Raw genomic sequence first — 20,879 nt, 5'->3', positions numbered from 1 at the left:
ATTAATTTGATTTAACTTCCATAAGAATTTCACTCAAATATCATTCTTTAATTTTTATGGACTATTCTATCAAATATTAACTTAAATTTCAATAATTTTAATAGAATCATACTATTCTCTAATCCTATTGGTGTAATTTACACTAACGATCTAACTCATATTTTGATAAATGATAAGTTAATTAAGTTAGGTATTTTTTTAATCTAATGCATTTATCAAGTGCAGGGATTGACGGGTTTAAGAGACTTAACACCAGGATGAAACCTAACTAGCTTTGAGGACCTAATAGTTGGTACGAACCCTAAATACGTCAAAGGGTCAACCTGATATTTGGCAGAAAGTCTGGCTGGGTCCGCGGGGTATGACAACTGGCCGAAATCTAGTTAGGTCTGCGGACCTGACAACTGGTGAGAAGACCCGGAGGGTCAAGAGGTTAGTCAATAGACTACAAGTTGGTAAGTGAAAGTAAGTCATTAGAGGAGAAAGTTCCAAAGAGAACGAGTCCAAGTTTGAACTTTAGGCGCTGGTCTAATTTAGGTCCATTTTGGATCTCTAAACTGAGACTCTGACTAGTTTCTGGTCTTGGAAGGACATGAACTAATTATTACTGCTTACTATTATTGTGCTAACCATATTTTGCATGTTAAATATTTTTGTATTAGACTAATACTTCTTGCAGGGAAAATGAAGCACAAAGAGTCTCGGGTGAACAGTACTCGAGGCACCTTCCAGGCTGTTCATGGAAGGCACCTCCGAGTACTTGGAAGGCACCTTCGGTCGGATAAAATAGAGATGTCATCGATGATAATTAAGGAGCCGCTTTTTAAGGGGATAGAATTTGGCATTGAAAGCTCCTTCAATGCTATGGAAGACGCCTTCCATCTCTTATAAAAGAGCACTTCAACTAAGAGTTCTTCAACATCAATTCTACAAGCTTCTACACGTTCGTTTGACGTTCCGACTACTCCGATTTCCTGTTGCTGCTTTGCTATGACGTTGCTGCCCTCGATTACTACTGAGGAGCCGATCAACACCGAGCCTGATTCGATTATTAACAAGTGTTGGGTAACAAAGTTCTTTTCGTGTACTTAATTATTGCTTAAAAGGAAAGTGTAGCGTGTTACATTATTCCTATTATTATTTTTGTATTTGATCCCCTCTTTCGGCTATTCTAGAAAAAGTTATTAGTGAACTATCCATCGATAGCTCCGCGAGACTCAGGTTTTGGAGTAGGAGTCGCCAAAAGCTCTGAACCAAATAAACCGCTTGTGTACTTATGTTTTGACTTTTTGTTTCTATATTTTAATTCTACTGCGTACTCACTTTTTAAAACAAAAAAAAAAAAAAAAGTTTTTAAAACCACATGATTCATCCCCCTCTCTCCTTTCTTTCACGTGCATCCCTATCCAACAAATTCTATTCTGACCAATCTAATTTTGATTCCAAATCAATTTTACGTAGGATGGTGATCCTAGAAACTATGGTCTCCTGCAAAAGTATCATGTTGCTCTTTAGGTTGTATTCCTTGACATATTCTTGAGGTATTTTCTAACAGTGAAACTTTTGATATGAAAGAAAGTTAAAAGTAGTTTAAATTTAAAATAATTACACTATTTTATTATGGTAGTTACTTAAATTAATTATAGTGAATATAAATTATGATTTAGCTAATCTTCATCTTGATAGTAAGATCCTACTGTCTAAAAGTACCAAATCGTTTCGGGATCATTTAGAATTTTTTTGTGATGAAATCAGAGCAAAATCAGTGAGATCACATAGGATCGATAAAATCAGTATGATCCTATGTTGCAACAATTCTATTTAATTTTTATTAGACTATTTTGTTGCCCTTTAAATTAGGTCATCTTATGATGTTTTTTTTTACCCAAAGATTCTAGACCCTAAAGGTCCGATTCTACCGATTCAATTCTCGCCAATTTTATCCTACGGCTCAGATCCTGACTTCAAATAGATCATCACAATCCTATGAACTATAGTGTAAACACAAAGTGTAATAACACTTTAATTTGCAAACCTTAAAGGCAGTAAATGGTTATGAAATAAATGCTATAAAATAAATTTTTTAAGTCTAGCCCTTTATGAGAGATCTTAATCACTCAAAGACACAGTAGTATAGGATGCAGATAATTTTATTGTAGTACATCACCAATGAAGGATTCGACTTATGTGTCAAATAACACTACTGACACTCTTGAGGATTTGGCTTTGACAATTTACTTCACAGTAGATTTACTTGTTGGAAACAAATGTGGAATGATCATTAACAAGTGACTATAATAAAGTGTAAATAGCAACAATGCTTGTAAGGTACTGAGAGCTTAAGTGGAACAACATACGGATTATGTTGCAGGCTCGGTTCAAGGTATAAGTCATTAAGGTCTATGCTTAGGCATCCCAATTTTATTGGGGCCCATTGATTAATTAATTAAGATATTAAAAAAATTAAATTAGCATCGTTAATATTAATTAATTATAAATATCTTACTAATTCATTAATAACACCTTGTCAATTAATTCATTATCGATTCCACTTCCTATTTATACATTGTACTTATCTTTATTTCCTCATTAATTGCCTACTATAATTTTATATGAGATTTTATTCTACCTTAAATATAATTCATTTTTAAATTGACATATTTTTTCTTTTTTTTTTATTATTACTCCGATTCCCATTTTAGTTTGCAATTAGTAATACTATTCTTATAAAACCTAATGAATTCTTTGCTCCTCAATAATTCTTAAAAATCCTAATAGTTCTTTCATTAGTGCATTATGCCCTTTCCTTTTTTTCATCAGCAATTTTGCATGTTTATCCATCCTCACCGATGATACTCGCAGAGAACGTCCTTCTCTTCCTTTGCCGATAATATTTCTTCCTCGTTCTTTCTTTTTATTTCTCAATAATAATATGAATTAGAGATTTTTTTATCATAAAATACAAAGTAAAATCCATTAGTAAAAATAAATTTTGATTTTTTATCATAAAATACAAAGTAAAATTCATTAGCAAAAATAAATTTTTTAAAATTAAAATTAATAAAGTCTATTTGACATTCTAACTAAAAAGATTAAATAATTTAATAATTTTATTAATAAAAAATAAAATTATTATCAAAATATCAAAACTAAATTTTATATCAAAAATTAGTTTTTTTAAAAATAATATTTAATTCTTTTTAATAACTAATTTTAAAAATATTTTTTTTTAATCATTATTTTCATCCCAAATCTAAATGAAAAATATTAAAGAAAATTAAAAATATATTAAAAAATTTTATTTTAAAAATTTTTTCAAGGAATCTTGAGACGCCCTGCTATGTTGCAAGCTGAAATTAGGACAATCATCCTGACGATACCAAGGGTTGCCAATAGAACTCGAACTCGACGTGGAGACCAAACCTAAGTTAAAAAAACCACCATCATTTCTTCTGCAACCTTCTTTGTTCCTTTTCATGATCCGAACTCGTTAAGTCCATGAAAGAAGTTGAAGCGGTTCCTCTGAGATGGAGCATGTTACTTCGCTAAACAAGCTAATTAATTTCAACTTAACAAGAAGAAAAGCATCGAGTACCTAACAGCTTTGAACTAATGTTTTCCAAAATTACTGCCATTTGTCGACGAGCATCGATCTGACCTTTTTCGGGAAGTGTACGGAATTGGTGGCCAGTAATCATCTCTGGAGAGCAAAGGATTTTGAGGAGAATAAGCCGTGAGATTGTCGAGATGAGAAGGCCGAGATAGCTTGTTGCCAACTATCAATTGCGAAGAAACTGCTGAGAATGTTCTCAATCCATAAAAGCTTTGCTGGGAGTTATATATCTCAGGGAAGCTAATTCAAATGAGCAAATCCAGGCTGAATAAATGACAAGTAGAATCAGGAACAGCTGCCATGCTCTGTGAATCGATTCAAGATTAAGCAGTCAATCAGTCAGTCAGCAGGTTAATGATGAATACCATCATTCTATTGTTCAGTGCTTCACCTGTAACGAGGATCGAACGGCGATATCATGAACCTCCTCAGCTTCACTGACTGGTTGATATGTGCCCCAGGAGGTCACTGGAGAAGCTGTAGCCCCCCATGGAAGCAGCCAACAAGACAAAAGGCCTGGAAACTGGACTATGCACCCGAGAGGAGCATGTTTTGCTTGCTTGGGCTGGAAAGGGGAAGGTAGTTGAGTGGAGGAAAGCAGTTATAGCTGGGACTTTATACACAACAGTGACAAAGAAAGGAAAGATTCAACATGGATTGTCTGGCTCAAGGACGAATCACATGCTGAGAATGGAGACTTGTCCCGAACTGTTTTGATAAATTTCTCAAGATCATAAAGCTTGATGTAGTCCATAGATGTATTGTGAAGATTTGGCTTTGTTCCCATGTGTTTTGTCCTGCCTTTCCATATGGTGCAGAAGACTTGAGAAGGTGGAGATGTGGGGTGTGGGTCATTAATGGAGGTTAACCATCTCATCCTAAGAGGTTGGCTGGTTCTTCGATCGCCTCGTGAAACTCCAGCTGGTTTCTTCTCTCCAGAGGTCCTCTTCATTTATTTCCACCGTCATATGGTAGATTTATAATACTGAGTAAGAGTTGAATTATGATAATAATCGTTGAATTATCCTTGTATGTGATGATTAATTTTAGTTTCTTAATTTATTTTCTCCTAATGATGTGGGGTAGTCGTGGGAGATGGGTCGTTAAGATGGTGGATTTCACTCTTTTACATAATAAAACAAATTCCACTAGTAAAAAACTTTTGTAGGATTTATCCAACAAAAGAAATCCTATTGGTGAGAAATTTTCGACAGGTCGAATCAGTCGTCCTAGATTTAGTGTTATCTGATTTATTATTTTTTTAAATAAAAGAAATTCTACCGTCTCCACGGGATGCTTAAATGAGTAAGAGGGCGACAGATTTACTATAATAGCATCTCAGATCCTCTGGTCCGCAAAACGTGGACCAGAGGATGGGCCATTGGTAGAGAGTGATGACCCCACCTGTAAAATAAGTGGGGGTCATCAATCTCCACCAATGGTGGAGAGTGACCCATCCTCTGGTTCGTGTTTTGCGGACCAGAGGATCCGCACTCCTATAATAGAGCAAAGATCAATTCCCAAGGAGTGTATGTCCTCGGAAGAAAATTTTTCCTACCCCTAATCAACTTAGCAGTTGACTATAAATTAATTGATGATTTATCTTTATTTGCATAACTTGAGGATCCTACCATATTTATCTTTTCGGGAAAAAAAATCCTATATGTAAGAAAAATTTCTCCCATCTCTTGGTCATGGTATATTATAAATTGATTTATGATTTACCTTCCTAGGGTTGTGAGGGGGCGTGAGCGTAATCATCAATAAAATAAATCCTAAATGTTAGCTAACTATGAAAATGGAATAAACATTTTACTTGCTCTCTCCTTTCATCTTCATGCATGTAGCTCTTCACGGAGAGGGCAATAATTCTTATCTATATTTTCTAGATTTAGAGGAATGACTAAGTTGACTGACAATGTAGAATAATATGGAAAAAATTTACATGGAACTTGCCTAGTAGTTTCAATGTCTCTATTAGCATTAATTTTCTTTATCCTATTTTATGAAAGAAAGAGCCAAAAAAAAGTTACCAATTACAAATAGTTGAAATGTTTTTTCGACAATAAAGAATATAAGTGAGCCACACCAAATTGAGTTTGACATTTTTTTTTAGAGCAAACAAACAAGGATGACTTTCTCGGCTCCAATAGCAATTGAGGCTCATAGAGCTATGACACTCCCAGCACATTGCAAGCAACAGAGGCTCGATACCTTATGGTAAGTGTTCTAGCTCATAGTCAGCTTAGCGATAAGTTCATGCTTAAATCGTAACACAAAACACCAGTTGCATGCATGTGGGCTATTGAGATGAGCTAAAGATATTCTCCTATCAAAGCTATTTTGTGTGGATCAACTAGCACAATCAGAGCTTTGGTAATTTCACCAGGAAGAGTTGCAAAGACATTAGATGTTCCCATTGAAAAAGTTCAGTGTCTTTCATTCTCACTTGCATCATAACCGGAACACTCTGGGTTTTACACTTTTACTAAAGAAAGAAGAATTACAACTACATGGGATAAATTTAATCCATCAGAAAAGACACTGAACAAACGACAAATATGGAAGTAGAGATCTGAACGTTTGATACACCGTTACTCTGTTTTATATGGTTGTCCATACGATTAATTTGAATCAAGCCAATGATGGATTGTTCTTGACCCATCAACAAGGTGTAGCTGAAATTTTGGGTGCGGTGCTTGTCGCTGCCTGTCCACTGTGCTGAAACTCCTCTAGTGATTCAAGCCTCCCTATGCAAACAAATATGACTTGTTAGTGAAGAAATCACAATTCGGTTTCCTCTAGTTTAACAAAAATGATTCGGAAACTTAACTACTTTGCTGAAGATAAAATGCAGCTTCTGTAAGCAGGATGCTGGAATAAAGGGACAGAAATTGATGTGATATGAATCATTGTCTCTTTATGTTAATATTAGATGAACTCACTAATCATATGTATGATAAAACTTCTTAGTGCTAGTTGATGAGTGTTTACAGTAAGTCGAACAATGGACAACTGAGCAGATGGATAAGAAGCACTAATCAGCCAGAAAATATGAACGCAAGGAAAAGATTCTAATTTATCCAATGTTTTTGGTCTGCCCAAACTGGACAGATGCAGGGCTGATGGATAAAATCTATTGATTACCTTTATATCTCCAATTTTATTTCTATTGTTATTAGCTAATCATGGATTCCCTATTCTCATTCTCTTCCACCATGACACTGTTTGGACCAAAAGAATTTAGATATCTCCACAATAATATGATATTGTCCACTTTGGATCTAAACCCTCATGGTTTTGTTTTTGGCTATATTCAAAAGACCTCATACCAATAAAGATATCTTTCCCTTATAAGTTCATAATCCTTTCCATGTGTTTTTCTTGTGGGACTTTGTTTGAAACCAATTCAAACCAACAATCCCCCCTCAAACAAAGTACCTCCTCCTCAAGCCTATCATACCCCTCGGTCCGACCGATCTACTAGGACCTGACCTACTAGGACTTCTTCGCCTGATGTCTGGTTGTCTTAATCCAGACATGTGAACCCCCACTTCCTTCGTTAGAGGTCAATATTCTATCCACATAGCTTGATTGAACCATGACTCTAGGGTTAGACCTTCTGACAGTCCGAGCTCTGATATTAATACTTAAGACTAAAAGAATTTAGATACCTCTACAATGATATGATATTGTTCACTTTGAGCCTAAGTTCTCATGGTTTTATTTTTGGACTCTAGCCAAAAGGCCTCGTACCAATGGAGATATCTTTCTCTTATAAGTTCATGATCATTTCCATGTGTTTTTTGGGACTTTGTTTGCAACCATTACAACCCAACAAACACGATTAGGGAATGATGTTCAGCAAGACATTCGTTGGTGCCTAGCCCTATCAACTCAGCCACTTTGTCCGCCACTAGATTGGGGAGGACACATTTGTTAGCGAGACTGTAACCAACCTAAGAAAGCAGGTAGTGTGGCTGTGGAGGTCAGACAGTTCTGGATCATATGATCATGCACCACTCTTGGCCTCTCATCAAATACCAGCTTACACATTCGCTAGATCAATATCTTATTACGCTACATCAAAAGGTTTCTGGTATTTAAGTGAACAACTCTCTCCATTTCAAGTTGAGCCATGGGAATTCTTCATTCGCATGGCCTTTTCATCCATTTCTGAAAAAGAGACAAAAAGTTAAATGTGACATGGATAAAAATGCTAAGATGACTGTGTTTACACAAAAAAGATAGGATATAAAAGTTGTATTTGAGAGTAGTTAGGTGTGCTTCCAATAGATAATAAGAGCAATTAGGCTGATGCTTTAGTTGTACTCAAATTGCAGATTATGGAGTGGCAAGAGTAAGCAAGTAGCAACACACAAAAGTAGGCTCACAAGCGATTTAGAGACCTCTGTATAGAGGGTACCATTTAAAAATCTAGGGCCTGAAGAGGTAAACACCTATATCATTAAGGCATCTACTTGTTTTATCTATTTTAATTTAGAATTTGTATGCATTGGAATTCACCATTTATGCAAATTGTTATCATAAAATCACTGATCCACTTATCTAATTGCATTGTTTGACAAAGTTATTAACAATACTTCTTTAGTTTGTCATCAAGAATCAGACCAATGAATGAAGATAGAATTATAATAGTGAACCATTTTGACTTTAAAGTCAACGATCACTAAGGAAAGAAACATTGATAAAACTATCGATTTCCACAAATAAACACAAAACTAATGTTTTACTCAACGAATGGTGAGACTACTGAACTATGAAAAGAAGTAACATATGAAAGGAACAATGGTTGGAAATAAACATAGTTGTTGTTACCTTGATACAATAAATAGCAAACGATGACCGTGGAATAATTATTTGTATGAAGAATCCATCCAAAGCACAAAAATCTCCTAAAGTTTCAAGTCGAGATCAATGCCACCAGCTAGTGGTTCTCTCATCTCAGATGGTCTTTTCTCATTTCTAGTTGGACCAGGAGGCAGGAAATTATAGAACAGTACTCCATTAGATGAAGAGACATTGTCCAAGCTTTTCTGCAGAATATAAACAATTTACTCAAACTACTATCCACCAAAAACAAAGACACCATGTATTTTTCTTGCCTGATTATGTTGCAAGCCGAAATTAGGACAATCATACTGACGATACACAGGGTTGCCAATAGATCGCGAACTCGATGTGGAGACCGAACCTAAGCTAAAACAAACACCATCATTACCCCTGCAACCTTCTTTGTTCCTTTTCTCACTATAACTATCCGAACTCCTCATGTCCATGAAGGAAGTTGAAGTGGTTCCTCTGAGATGGAGCATGTTACTTTGCTAAACAAGCTAAATTTCAACTTAACAAGAAGAAAATCATCAAGTACCTAATAGCTTGGAATTCATGTTTTCCCAAATTACTGTCATTTGTCGACGAGCATCTATCTGACCTTTTTCTGCAAGTGTACGGAATTGGTGGCCAGTAATCGTCTCTGGAGAGCAAAGGATTTTGAGGGTAATAAGCCGTGGGATTGTCGAGGTGAGAAGGGTGAGACAGCTTGTTGCCAACTATTTCTACTAAATTCTAGCAAAATTAACAACAATCACAACGCAACACATACATACAACATTGGAACCAAAAGTTCTTCCTCATACCTTTCCCTGATCTCTCCAACAAGAAAGCAAGTCGTAATTGTTAGAGGTGTTTTGGTTTGAAGGGGGCTCCATAGGCTGATTCACTCCAGGTGACAAGAGAAATGTCGAAGAAGAATTCACCTGCAAAACATGCAACGTCCATCATTTCAAATCAGTAAAAGCAGACCAGGAATCGGAGAACAAGCTTCGCCAACCAGTTCAGTTGGCGGTCGCTGTTGCCGCTTCATGTAGACCAAGTTTGCCGATCGGGCATTGCTACTGAAAAAAGGGGTTTCGATTTTCTTCGCTGAAGGATCATCGTTAAGATCGACAGCATCCCAAAGCGTCGGGGAAAATCCTGGCGGCTGTTGCTGGTGCGGCCGTTGCTGCTCATTCATGGGGGCGGCATCGGTTACAGGCCGTGGCGGCGGCGAGAGTCCAAAAGGCTGTGAGGGGTCCAAGGAGGAAGAAGCGTCGCCGGCGTTCTTGTGCTGCTCTTCGAGGCAGCGGAGACGCTCCAATTGCGCGACCCCGAGGCCGCGCTGCGGGGTCTTATTCAGCCTGCTCCTCTTTGAGGACTTGATCGCTGCCGCCGCCGGCGCGCACGAATCGTTCGATGGAATGCCGATCCCAACCTTGGTCTGGGGATGGCCCTCGAGCACCATGGCTGAGAACACAGAGGCGGAAGCAGTAGCAGTAGGTCGGCGTTTTATAGAAGAGGAGCCGAAAGAGCAGGAAAGGGATCCAAATCCAGAGGAAAAAGGTAGGCGACTTTTCCGGATTCAAAGAGATGTTGATTAAATCTTTGTTCCAGAGCGGTTTGTCGCCCATACTCTCGCTCCACTCCTTCCGATTCTGGAGCGCAAGCTTCGAGAGCTCCGTCACTCCTCATTCGCCCTCCATTGTCCTTTTCTTACTTTTTTTTTTTTTTTTTTTGTCAGTTTTTTGACAATTTTTTGCTATAATAAATTTGTACTCCTAATTCGGTTTGGAGTTACTTAGTCCCACAACTTAAATTTCTCGATTTAAAATGCTCCATAAAATGTTATATGAGCTATGCTCTGCAAACTTATAGGTTGAAGTGATGGGATTAGATAATTTAGGAAAATCCTTCCGATCTATTACGGGCTGTTGAATTTGATCTCAATCATCGCATAGATTATTGACTTCATTATTCAATCACTTGGCTCAGAAATTGGGTTGAACCAATTATATTTTTTTTATCGTGCTTTAGTTGCTACATGCTATGGGACAACTATATGGTCACTTGAATACATCAAGCATGAGCCACTTGAATACACAAGCAAAGTGAGCATTGCATTGCTAAAATCTTTTGAAGAGGCACTCCGTAATCATCCTCTCAATAATCCAGCTTTCACGGGTACAAATGATGTCTATTTGATTAACTGAAAAAAAAGAAAAAGTTAAAATTGTTATATGAGGAAAAGCTATTATAAATACAAGAGTATAAATGGTTAGTCGAGAAAAAACTATTGAAAATAGAGAGTATAAACTCCGCAAACTTGTAGGTTGAAGTGACGGGATCGGACAATTTAGGAAAGTCCTAGGCCACTCAGCACGACGATGTGTCCGATTTATTGCGGGCTGCCGCATAGATTATTGACTTCACAGTTATTCAATCATTTGGCTCAGAAATTAGGTTGAACCAATTATATTTTTTTGTCGTGCTTTAGTCGCTTCATGCTATGGGACAACTATCTGGTCACTTGAATACATCAAGCATGAGCCACTTGAATACACAAGCAAAGTGAACATTGCATTGCTAAAATCTTCGGAAGAGGCACTCCGTAATCGTCCTCTCAATAATCCAGTTTTCACGAGTACAAATGATGTCAATTTGATTAACTGGAAAAAAAAAAAAGCTAAAACTGTTATATGAGGAAAAGCTATTATAAATACAAGAGTATAAATGGTTATTCGAGAAAAAACTATTGAAAATAGAGAGTATAAACTCCGCAAACTTGTAGGTTGAAGTGACGGGATCGGACAATTTAGGAAAGTCCTGGGCCACTCAGCGCGGTGATGTGTCCGATTTATTGCGGGCTGCCGCATAGATTATTGACTTCACAGTTATTCAATCATTTGGCTCAGAAATTAGGTTGAACCAATTATGTTTTTTTGTCGTGCTTTAGTCGACTATCTGTTCACTTGAATACATCAAGCGTGAGTCACTTGAATACACAAGCAATGTGAACATTGCATTGCTAAAATCTTCTGAAGAGGCACTCCGTAATCATCCTCTCAATAATATAGCTTTCACAGGTACAAATGATGTCTATTTGATTAACTGAAAAAAAAGAAAATGCTAAAACTGTTATATGAGGAAAAGCTATTATAAATACAAGAGTATAAACGGTTAGCCAAGAAAAAACTATTGAAAATAGAGAGTATAAACTCCGCAGACTTGTAGGTTGAAGTGACAAGATCGGACAATTTAGGAAAGTCCTGGGCCACTCAGCGCGGCGATGTGTCCGATTTATTGCGGGCTGCCAAATCTGATCTCAGCTATCGCATAGATGATTGACTTCACAGTTATTCAGTCACTTGGTTCAGAAATTGGGTTGAACCATTTGTGTTTTTTTATCATGCTTTAGTCGCTTCATGCTATGAGACAACTATCTGGTCACTTGAATACATCAAGCGTGAGTCACTTGAATACATGAGCAATGTGAGCATTGCACTGCTAAAATCTTCTAAAGAGACACTCCATAATAGTCCTCTCAATAATCCAACTTTCACGGGTACAAATGATGGCCATTTGATTAACTAAAAAAAAAGAAAAAGCTAAAACTATTATATGAGGAAAAACTATTATACATACAAGAGTATAAACTGTTAATCGAGAAAAAATTATTGAAAATAGAGAGTATAAAATATTATATAATTAAGTTAAAAATCCTAACCTAAAATATAAAAGAAAAAAAATAATAAACTATCCTAAAACTATAAACAAATAAAAATATATTTAAGTATTGAGGGTCTCAGACAAGAAACGAGTAATGTGATAATTAATTTCAACATATTTTATCCATTCTAGATCTTCTGTGGAAGATTTAGAAAGAATATCTTATTTTTTACTCTTTCAAGAAATGAGGGAGTCATAAAAAAACACAGAAGTCAGTGGTGGATTTGTGATCTATAGCATCAGAATATGCACATAGCTCTAGAGATAAAGTAGAATAAAATAAAAGACTTTAAAATTGAGTACCCCAAAGATATCTGAGAATATGAAGAACAGCAACCCAATGAACTGTAGTTGGTGCAGCGACAAATTGACTAACCATATAAATAACATATACAATGTCTAGACGAGTCACAATGAGATCAATCAAGTTTCCAATAATAGTTCTGTACAAACTAGGATCTGGTAAAGCTGAGTCATCAGATGGAGAATATTGAGCATTAGTCTCAATATAAGTATCAACGACTTTATTATCAGTAAGATGAGCACGCTTAAACAAATTAGATATATACTTTGACTGGGATAAAATATAACTTTTCGAGGAATAAGCAACTTTAATGCTCAGAAAATAGCGTAGTAAACTCAAATCTTTCATAGCAAAACAATGAGCCAACTCAGACTTTAAGGAAGCAATTCTATCAGAATTATGACCAGTAATAATCATGTCATCAACATATAATGATAAAAGAATATGACCTGTACTCGTACATCTGACAAACAATATTGAATCATAATTACTAGAATGAAAATCAAGCGAAGCAATCACTGTAGAGAACTTCTCAAATCAAGCACAAGATGATTATTTGACTATAAAGTGTTGGTGCAGCGTGGACCGGCAAGAGGGGGTGAATTGCCTGCAAGTAAAAACTAAACCCTCCTCAACCAATTTAAACTCAAATAGATGCAATAGCTACAAGATTAAACAGAACTAAAGTATGAACAGAAAAGAAAGACTCAGCTATTTTAACCTAATTACAACCAAGAGGGTTGTTAATCCAGGGTGATGAAAGGCGCACTAAGAAACTCCTTCTCTGAAGGTGGAGAAGCCTTTTACACTTTGAAGAGCACAGAACTATTGCTTAACTAGAAAGTGCAAGAGTTGAATTTCGTTCGTATTCGTTGTTCTCTAAAGCTGCCCGAGACCCTCTTTATATAGGGGTTCTCGAGCTTATCAGATCACCTGATCCTTCGGGATCAGGTTTGACTCGAGAGGGATCGGTCGACCGATCCCCAGGTTCGGTCGACCGAACCTGTTGTATCTGCCCATTCTTTCGTCCAGGTACAACCTCTGTGGATCGAGCTTAGGTTCGGTCGACCGATCCTTTTGTTCGGTCGACCGATTAGCCAACGGTCTCCAGTTGAGTTGGCTAGATCAAACTGCTCGACTTGATCTCTAGATAAACTTGGGTTCGGTCGACTGATCATGAGGTTCGGTCGACCGATCACTTCACCGCTGGCTGATGTGATGCTGATGTGTCACCAACGGCTGTCTTCGGTTAAAGAATGGTTCGATCGACCGATCAATAGGTTCGGTCGACCGAACCGTTGATAAGTCAACTCCCAGTTGACTTGCTCCGGTTCGACTCCTTGGGTGATTGCGGCCATCCGGAATAGGGCTCACCCGAACCCAGTTCTCGGCCTTCTCCTCGAGCAGTCTTCCGTCCGGCTTCTCGTCCCTCGAACGCCGCACACGTTCTTCTCGCTCCACCGGAGTACTCTTCCACAGCCCTCTCGTCCTTCGGACGCACCGAGCCAGTCGGCTCCCTTCCCGTGTCATCCTTCTCACCAGCTGCGTCTTCCGCTCTGTAACGACCACCCTTCTTACTACTACTACACTCTAAGGATGACCGTTACTTAACTACTAACTCTACTTAACCGGTATGATCAAAACCACGAGGAGTCTCTATCGAAAAATTTCGACAGAGTCTCCCCTGTACCGGTGACTTTAAAATGAGATACAAACATAGTATACATCAGTCACAGGCGGCTGGAACATTTATCAATCACTCACGCAGTTAAATAAGTATCAACACACAAATATCTACTTACTAAACTGAACTCATCCTACATGCAATCTAAACGGAATAATCTCAAATGACATGAACTTAAAATACAACTCAAATGTTTACAATAACTAAAATGCGGAAACTAAAAATAAGGAAAGAAGACTAAAGGAACTCCTTACTAGTCCCAAGACTTCCATAGTCCTGACATCACACATCATCCGCACCTCCTTGTCGCCTTCCTTTATCTGCAGTAAGAGGAAATGCAAACTATAAGCAAAATGCTTAGTAAGCGCTATCTAACTCACAAAAACTCGATAGGCATGTGAATATACTGAAAACTAAAACTGAATGCTCAAAAGGAAAGCTACTCATTCTCATCTACTAGTAAATAAACAAACATACTGAAGTGTTAAACATGTAAAGCTACTCATTCTCTTCTAATAGCAAAGAACAGTAAGCTAATCTAAATAACATGCTAACATAAAAGGAAACTAAACTTGCTGATTTTAAAACAAAGTGAAACTTAGTTCATTTGTTCTAAACTTATTCTTTTATTTCACTTGTTTAAAACTTATTCTTTAATACTTTATACTTATGTAAAAATTACTTTACTTGTTCAAAAACTTATACTTATAATACTTCAAAATAATAATCAACTTCTTCTTGGGCCCGGCAACTGTACTTGCTATGCGCGCATCCCTAACTAGACCCGAGATAGCTGGTCCCGAATCTAGTAGGGTTTACTAGGTTATCTAAACCTAGGGACTGACTATGGGAGCCCAGCCCAAGGACTACTGAGAGTCCTGCATACTAGGTTATCTAAACCTAAGGACCACTATGGGAGCCCAACCCAAGGACATCTGAGAGTCCAGTACAGTGCCACTGATAAAAGTAAAATACTTGTTATCTTTTAATACTTCTAATATATAATGTCTTGGCATTTTAATAAGCACCTTGTGTGTCAAAATCCCTAAAGTCTTGACTTTGGGATCTACTTAAGGCCTTGGCCTTTTTCTTTCTTTCCTTTATCTTTCTTATACTTTTCTTTATCTTTCTTATACTTTTCTTATAAAAGAATGTCTCTTACAAAACTGAAATGTTTAAACAAATTCTAACACTGAAATGCTTAAACAAAAATCTGTATACAAAGCATAACATAAATCTGCATGCAAAGCTTAACAAAAATCTGCATATTAAGCTTATCTAAAATTTGCATACTAAGCTTAACAAAATCTGCATACTAAGCTTATCTAAAATCTGCATACTAAGCTTATCTAAAATCTGCAAGCAATACTTATGAAAGTCTGCATATCATACAAGCTTAAACTAAATCTAAAACTTGTTGGAATTAAAACCTTAAATCTTGCTACAACAGAGATAAAGAAAGAGAGCAAAGAATGCATGCTACTCAATAATCTCTAGCTATTCCAATGCTAAACCAACAAAACTGAATCTGTTTAAGGTCACAAGCAACCTAAAAGCATAGAACTATCTCATACTAAAAAGAACTAAAAACAATTGAAACATTGCATACTATACTTATAAAAATCTGCTCATGTTATTCCAATAGCAAGGAATCTAAAATTCCGCACATGTTCAGCTAAGGGTAAATGAATTTTGCACACTAAAATGCTGCATATTAAGCTAACACAATTCTGCATACTAACTTAATTAGATTCTGCATTATAACTTAATAAAATCTGCATGCCATACTAAACTGAAATGCCTAAAAATAACATGGTACAACGCTTAAAACCTCATGATCAAGAACTCCGAACACTTTAAACAGAAATTAAACATAATAAGAGCTTCTGTAACATTCATCTAGCATTCATCTAGCATGGAAAACCATTCTTCTATTATTAAATCTATTAGTAATAGAAACCATTAGGGTAACAACATGAAGGAAAATACATGCTCAATACTCTATTCTTCATGCTCAATGCCGCAATAAGGGAAACAAGGTATAACTGTTCTTCATGCTCAATACCATGGTAGGGAAAAACAAAACAAAAAAACTCTTTCCTAACTATTCTGCAAGAATTCACAAAAAAACACAAACCTACATGCTCAATCTATACTAACCATCATCTTTTCTTCTTTAGGGGTCACGGCAGAAGGTTTCAAGACAACAAACTTTACAACATAACTTTAAGTCAAGAAGGAACAAAATCCAAAACTACTACTACATGCTTCAGAAATCTAACTCACGACAGTAAGCATAAAACCAAAAATCTCTACAACCTAAAATCCGAAAGCCATGAAAACAAATCAAAACTCGGAACTACTCCTACTGCAGGTGAGTAGCAACTCACTTGGCTTCTTGGTCTCACAACCGGAGGAGGAGAACTTCTAGGGTTTTGGCTGGCTCGAGTTCCCGGCCCTTCTTGTGCCCACGACTTCCCTTCGACGAGGGGGTCTTAAGGGGGTGAAGAACTCTCGGGACTTGCCCTTCGCCGGCCGCCGGAGAGGAGCTTAGCTCTGGCTTGTTTCTGCCCGAGCCCTGTTGTCGCGAGCGAGAGAAGAAGGAGAGGGTTTTTTTTTTTCGGTCACTGCCCGAATCAACATCCTCTTATTCCCCTTTTATAACCTAATACTTCTGTTACAGCTTAAGATTATTTCGCTTCCTTCTTATTATGAAATTCCCGTTGGATCACCTGGTCAGTCGCGTTTGATCAAATCAAACCGTCGCTGGTTCGATTCCCCCGCAGCACCCTTTTTCATTTTAATTAATTTCGATTTCCTAACTACGGCTTAAGTACAATTTCGACCCTTATTTGATTAAGTAACAACTGCTAGCCCAGTTGGTTAGCTGGGTTTTGCTTGGGTCAGGGGTTGCCGGTTCGAGCCTCGGCTTGGACATTTTTTGTCACAACTTCTTTCTTTTGGTAAAAATACCAAACGACCTCCAAAAATTCCATAAAAATACTCTAAAAATTTCTAAAAATCTCTAGAATTTTTCTAAAGTATTTCTAAATATTTTAAAGCACTTTTAGGACTCCTAATGAGGAAAATTGGGTCGTTACACGCTCGACTTTCTGTGCTCCTAAGTTCCTGCACACTCAGACACAGGGTTCAGACAAAACGCAAGACCTAACCAACTTGGTTGATCACATCAAAGCTACCAGGGGGTCCAACATAAAAGCACTTTACGAAGCTTGCAAACTTTACCAGGTTGGTGTGAAATACCAGGAGGAGGTGTCATATAAACTTCTTCAAGAAAATCACTATTTAGAAATTCATTCTTGACATTTATATGAGATATTCTCCATCAACAAACAGAAGCAACAACAATCAGAGTATGAGCAGTCGTCATTTTTATAGTAGGAGCAAATGTTTCCTCATAATCCATGTCATCTCCTGAGAATAACCTTTACCAACAAGACAAGCTTTGTGTCATTCGATAGATCCATCAGATTTAATTTTGATCTTATATACCCAACGAAAACTAATAGTGTATTTTCCTAGTGGCAACGGTACTAAATTCCATTTATAAGTTTGATTCAAAACAATTAGTTTCTCAGCCATAACACTTTGCCTAAGTGGGTTACGAACAACTTTTCTATAAGATACATGCTTATTAAGACAATGAACATATGCAACAAATGAAGCAAAAGAACGAGAATAACAAAAGTAAGCAAAATCTGGTAGTTTAGTAGACTTACAAACATGAGTGGATTAACGATGGTAGAGAGAAGGATCATCTGCAACCTCAGGAGATTATTGGGTAGTGGTAGAAGGAGGAGCATATGGAGCGGATATCTTGGGAATCAAAGTATTAGATTCAATTGAGCTACCAGTAGGAGTTGTGGGTGAAGCTTTCTCATTGTTGGTATTGAAAGGATCAATGCAAAGCAGATCTAACTTTGTCATATTATACAAACTAGCCAAAATAGAAAAAAATGGAATATGCTCAAGAAACATAATATGACAAGAGACATACAATTTTTGACTAACGGGATCAAAACAACGATATCTTTTTTGACTAACACTATAATCCAAAAAGATATAAAGAACAGACTAAAAGACTAACTTATTACGCTCGACATGTGGATGAAAAATGAAACAAGTACAATAAAAAAAAATATGTAAAGAGGAATAGACAAGAGCATGCCCATATAATTTTTTAAAAGGTGACAAGTTTGAATTGTATGAGATTGGAATTCTATTAATTACGTGAGTAGCGGTAAAGATTGCTTCCCCCTAAAAGGTACTAGGAACACTGGTAGGCAATAAAAATGAATGAGATGTTTCAACAATATGTCTATATTTCCATTTAACAACACCATTCTGTTCAGGAGTATCTGTACATGAGATTTGATGAATAGTATCATCAAAAGTAAGTAAATGTGAAAAATAATTTGAAGTGTATTTACCTTTTAAATCACAATGAAAATACTTTATGACACTAGAATGTTGAGTTTTCACAAGAGCTCTAAAGTTGTTGAAAATGATAAGATAATTAGACTTGTATTTTATAAGATAAACCCAAGAGTAACGAGTGCAATCATCAATAAACGAAATATAATACCTTGACCCCCCCCTTTTGTAGGAATAGGAGATGATCCCCACACATCAAAATGGATAAGATCAAATGGAGTAGAAGAAAAATAAAAACTTTTAAAAAATGGTAAGGCATAAAATTTAGCCAGTTTACAACCACTACAATCAGAAATATCAGAACTTTTTAAAGGTCCTAATTGTTGAATTAAGACACACATGAGAGGGGGGGGGTGAATAACATGATTTTAAAAACTAGTTTTTTTGGTTTTAAAAGATCAGTACGCAGTGGAAAATGTTGGTGCAACATCCCTCAGGTCAAGGTTGACCTGGGTGACCAAGCTGAGTCTTGGTTTGAGTTTAGATGTTTGACAATAAGAAATTGATTGAAGAAGAGTCAAGTAGGTCAAGGTTGACCGGATACTTGACAGGGAAGTCCTGGTGAGTGAAGCCAGGCAGAAGGAAAACCCTAGTGAGTGAAGCTAGGTGAAAGTCCTAGTGAGTGAAGCTAGGTGAAAGTCCTGGTGAGTGAAACCAGGTGAAAACCCTAGTGAGTGAAGCTAGGTGAAAGTCCTGGTGAGTGAAGCCAGGCAGAAGGAAAACCCTAGTGAGTGAAACTAGGTGAAAGTCCTGGTGAGTGAAGCCAGGTGAAAGCCCTAGTGAGTGAAGCTAGGCAGATGGAAAACCCTAGTGAGTGAAGCTAGGTGAAAGTCCTGGTGAGTGAAGCCAGGCAAGGGAAAATCCAGATGGATCAAGGATGATCGGACATCTGGTGTTGGGAAGTCCAAGTAGGTCAAAGGATTGACTGGATACTTGGCACGAGGAAATACAGATAGGTCAAAGGGATTGACCAGACATCTGATGGAAGTCCAAGTAGGTCAAGGGAGTGACCAGATACTTGGCATGAATAGAAAAGTCTAAGTGGGTCAAAGGGATTGACCAGACACTTGGTGGGAAGTCCTAGCAGGTCAAAGGAGTGACCAGATGCTAGGCATGATGTACCAACAGGTCAAGGTTGACCGGATGTTGGTTTGAGAGGCTTGGAACTTGGTTTTGGGCAAAAACCAAGTGTTGGATCGATCAGTGGATCGATCCAGGCTTCTCCTAAGCGAACAGAGAGCCTCTGGATCGATCCGTGGATCGATCCAGATGTTCCAATCGATCAGTGGATCGATTGGGACGCGGCTGCTTTGCGCGATAAGCGCTGGATCGATCCGTGGATCGATCCAGGCGCTTTTCCAGAGCACAGAGGCGCTCTGGATCGATCCGTGGATCGATCCAAAGCCTCCCCGATCGATTGGGAACATTCGAATCGATCGGGATCCGACCGTTGGCGTCGATAAAGGCCGCAGGCGTTCATTTCCTTCGGCATCTCTTCTCCGATTCACTCCAGATTTCTCGCCAGCTCCTCCACAGCACTCACAAAGCTCAGATCGCCAGTTCTTGAAGGATCTTGGAAGGTTTCCAAGTCAAGAGGCGGATCAAAGTCAAAGAAGAGAAGCTAGGGTTAGGGTTTGTACTCATTGTAAGCTTGTAAGCTTGTATTTCTTGTATCCTTTCCCTCTCTTCTTGTACTGAGTCTTGTAGGGCTTCTCCGCCCTTGGTAGTTACCATAAAGGAGAGTTTTATTTAGTGGAGGGTGCGTGCGTAGGTGTGGATCCTTGGACTAGACACCTCTTGTGAGGTGGATACCAAGTAAACCAACCTTGTTAGCGTTGTGTGATTTGTTTCTTTGTATTTCCGCTGCACATCTTTGAAGGAACAAGCAACGCCGAGCACCGAGCGAACGCGACGAGCTATTCACCCTCCCCTCTAGCTACTTTTGGTCCTAACAAGTGGTATCAGAGCGAGGCCGCTCTTCACCGGAATCATCGCCGGAAGGGTCAAGCATAACAAGAAAAGCTAGAGGGGGTGAAGAAGTTGGAGCAAATTCTTCAAGTTCAAGATTTTATCAAGCTCAACTTCAAGATGCAATTCCAAGATGGACTTGGATTTGACACAAGGGTGGCTCCACCATATTCATCTACAAGCTTCGATTCTTGGAAATCAAGAATCGAAAATTTTCTTATGATGGAGATAGAGCAATGGTTTGCTCTCATGGAAGGTTTTGAAGCTCCCACAAATTCCAAGGGCAAAGT

At 37.8% G+C, this 20,879-nt stretch overlaps 1 protein-coding gene across 4 annotated transcripts in view; it reads right to left on the bottom strand.

Annotated features, from left to right (window-relative positions):
• Positions 1 to 10,141, bottom strand: part of LOC122009554 — a 38,142-nt gene extending 28,001 nt beyond the window's left edge. For 3 of the 4 annotated variants that reach the window (XM_042565754.1, XM_042565755.1, XM_042565756.1), the window contains exons 1-2: positions 9,468 to 10,141; positions 9,274 to 9,393 (exon numbers count right to left, since the gene is read on the bottom strand). In XM_042565754.1, coding sequence (XP_042421688.1) covers positions 9,274 to 9,393; positions 9,468 to 9,917 — 570 coding nt within the window. In that variant the 5' untranslated portion in view covers positions 9,918 to 10,141. Of the gene's footprint in view, positions 1 to 6,017; positions 6,364 to 8,452; positions 8,671 to 8,739; positions 8,936 to 9,005; positions 9,203 to 9,273; positions 9,394 to 9,467 lie in introns of those variants that run through there. The other variant, XM_042565753.1, reaches the window with a different exon arrangement.
• Between the last annotated feature and the right edge of the window lie 10,738 nt (positions 10,142 to 20,879).

This window comes from Zingiber officinale, chromosome 8A (assembly GCF_018446385.1).
Source record: "Zingiber officinale cultivar Zhangliang chromosome 8A, Zo_v1.1, whole genome shotgun sequence".
Classification (NCBI taxonomy): domain Eukaryota; kingdom Viridiplantae; phylum Streptophyta; class Magnoliopsida; order Zingiberales; family Zingiberaceae; genus Zingiber; species Zingiber officinale.
Note: the sequence above shows the minus strand (reverse complement) of the source record. Positions and strands in the feature narration are given on the sequence as shown.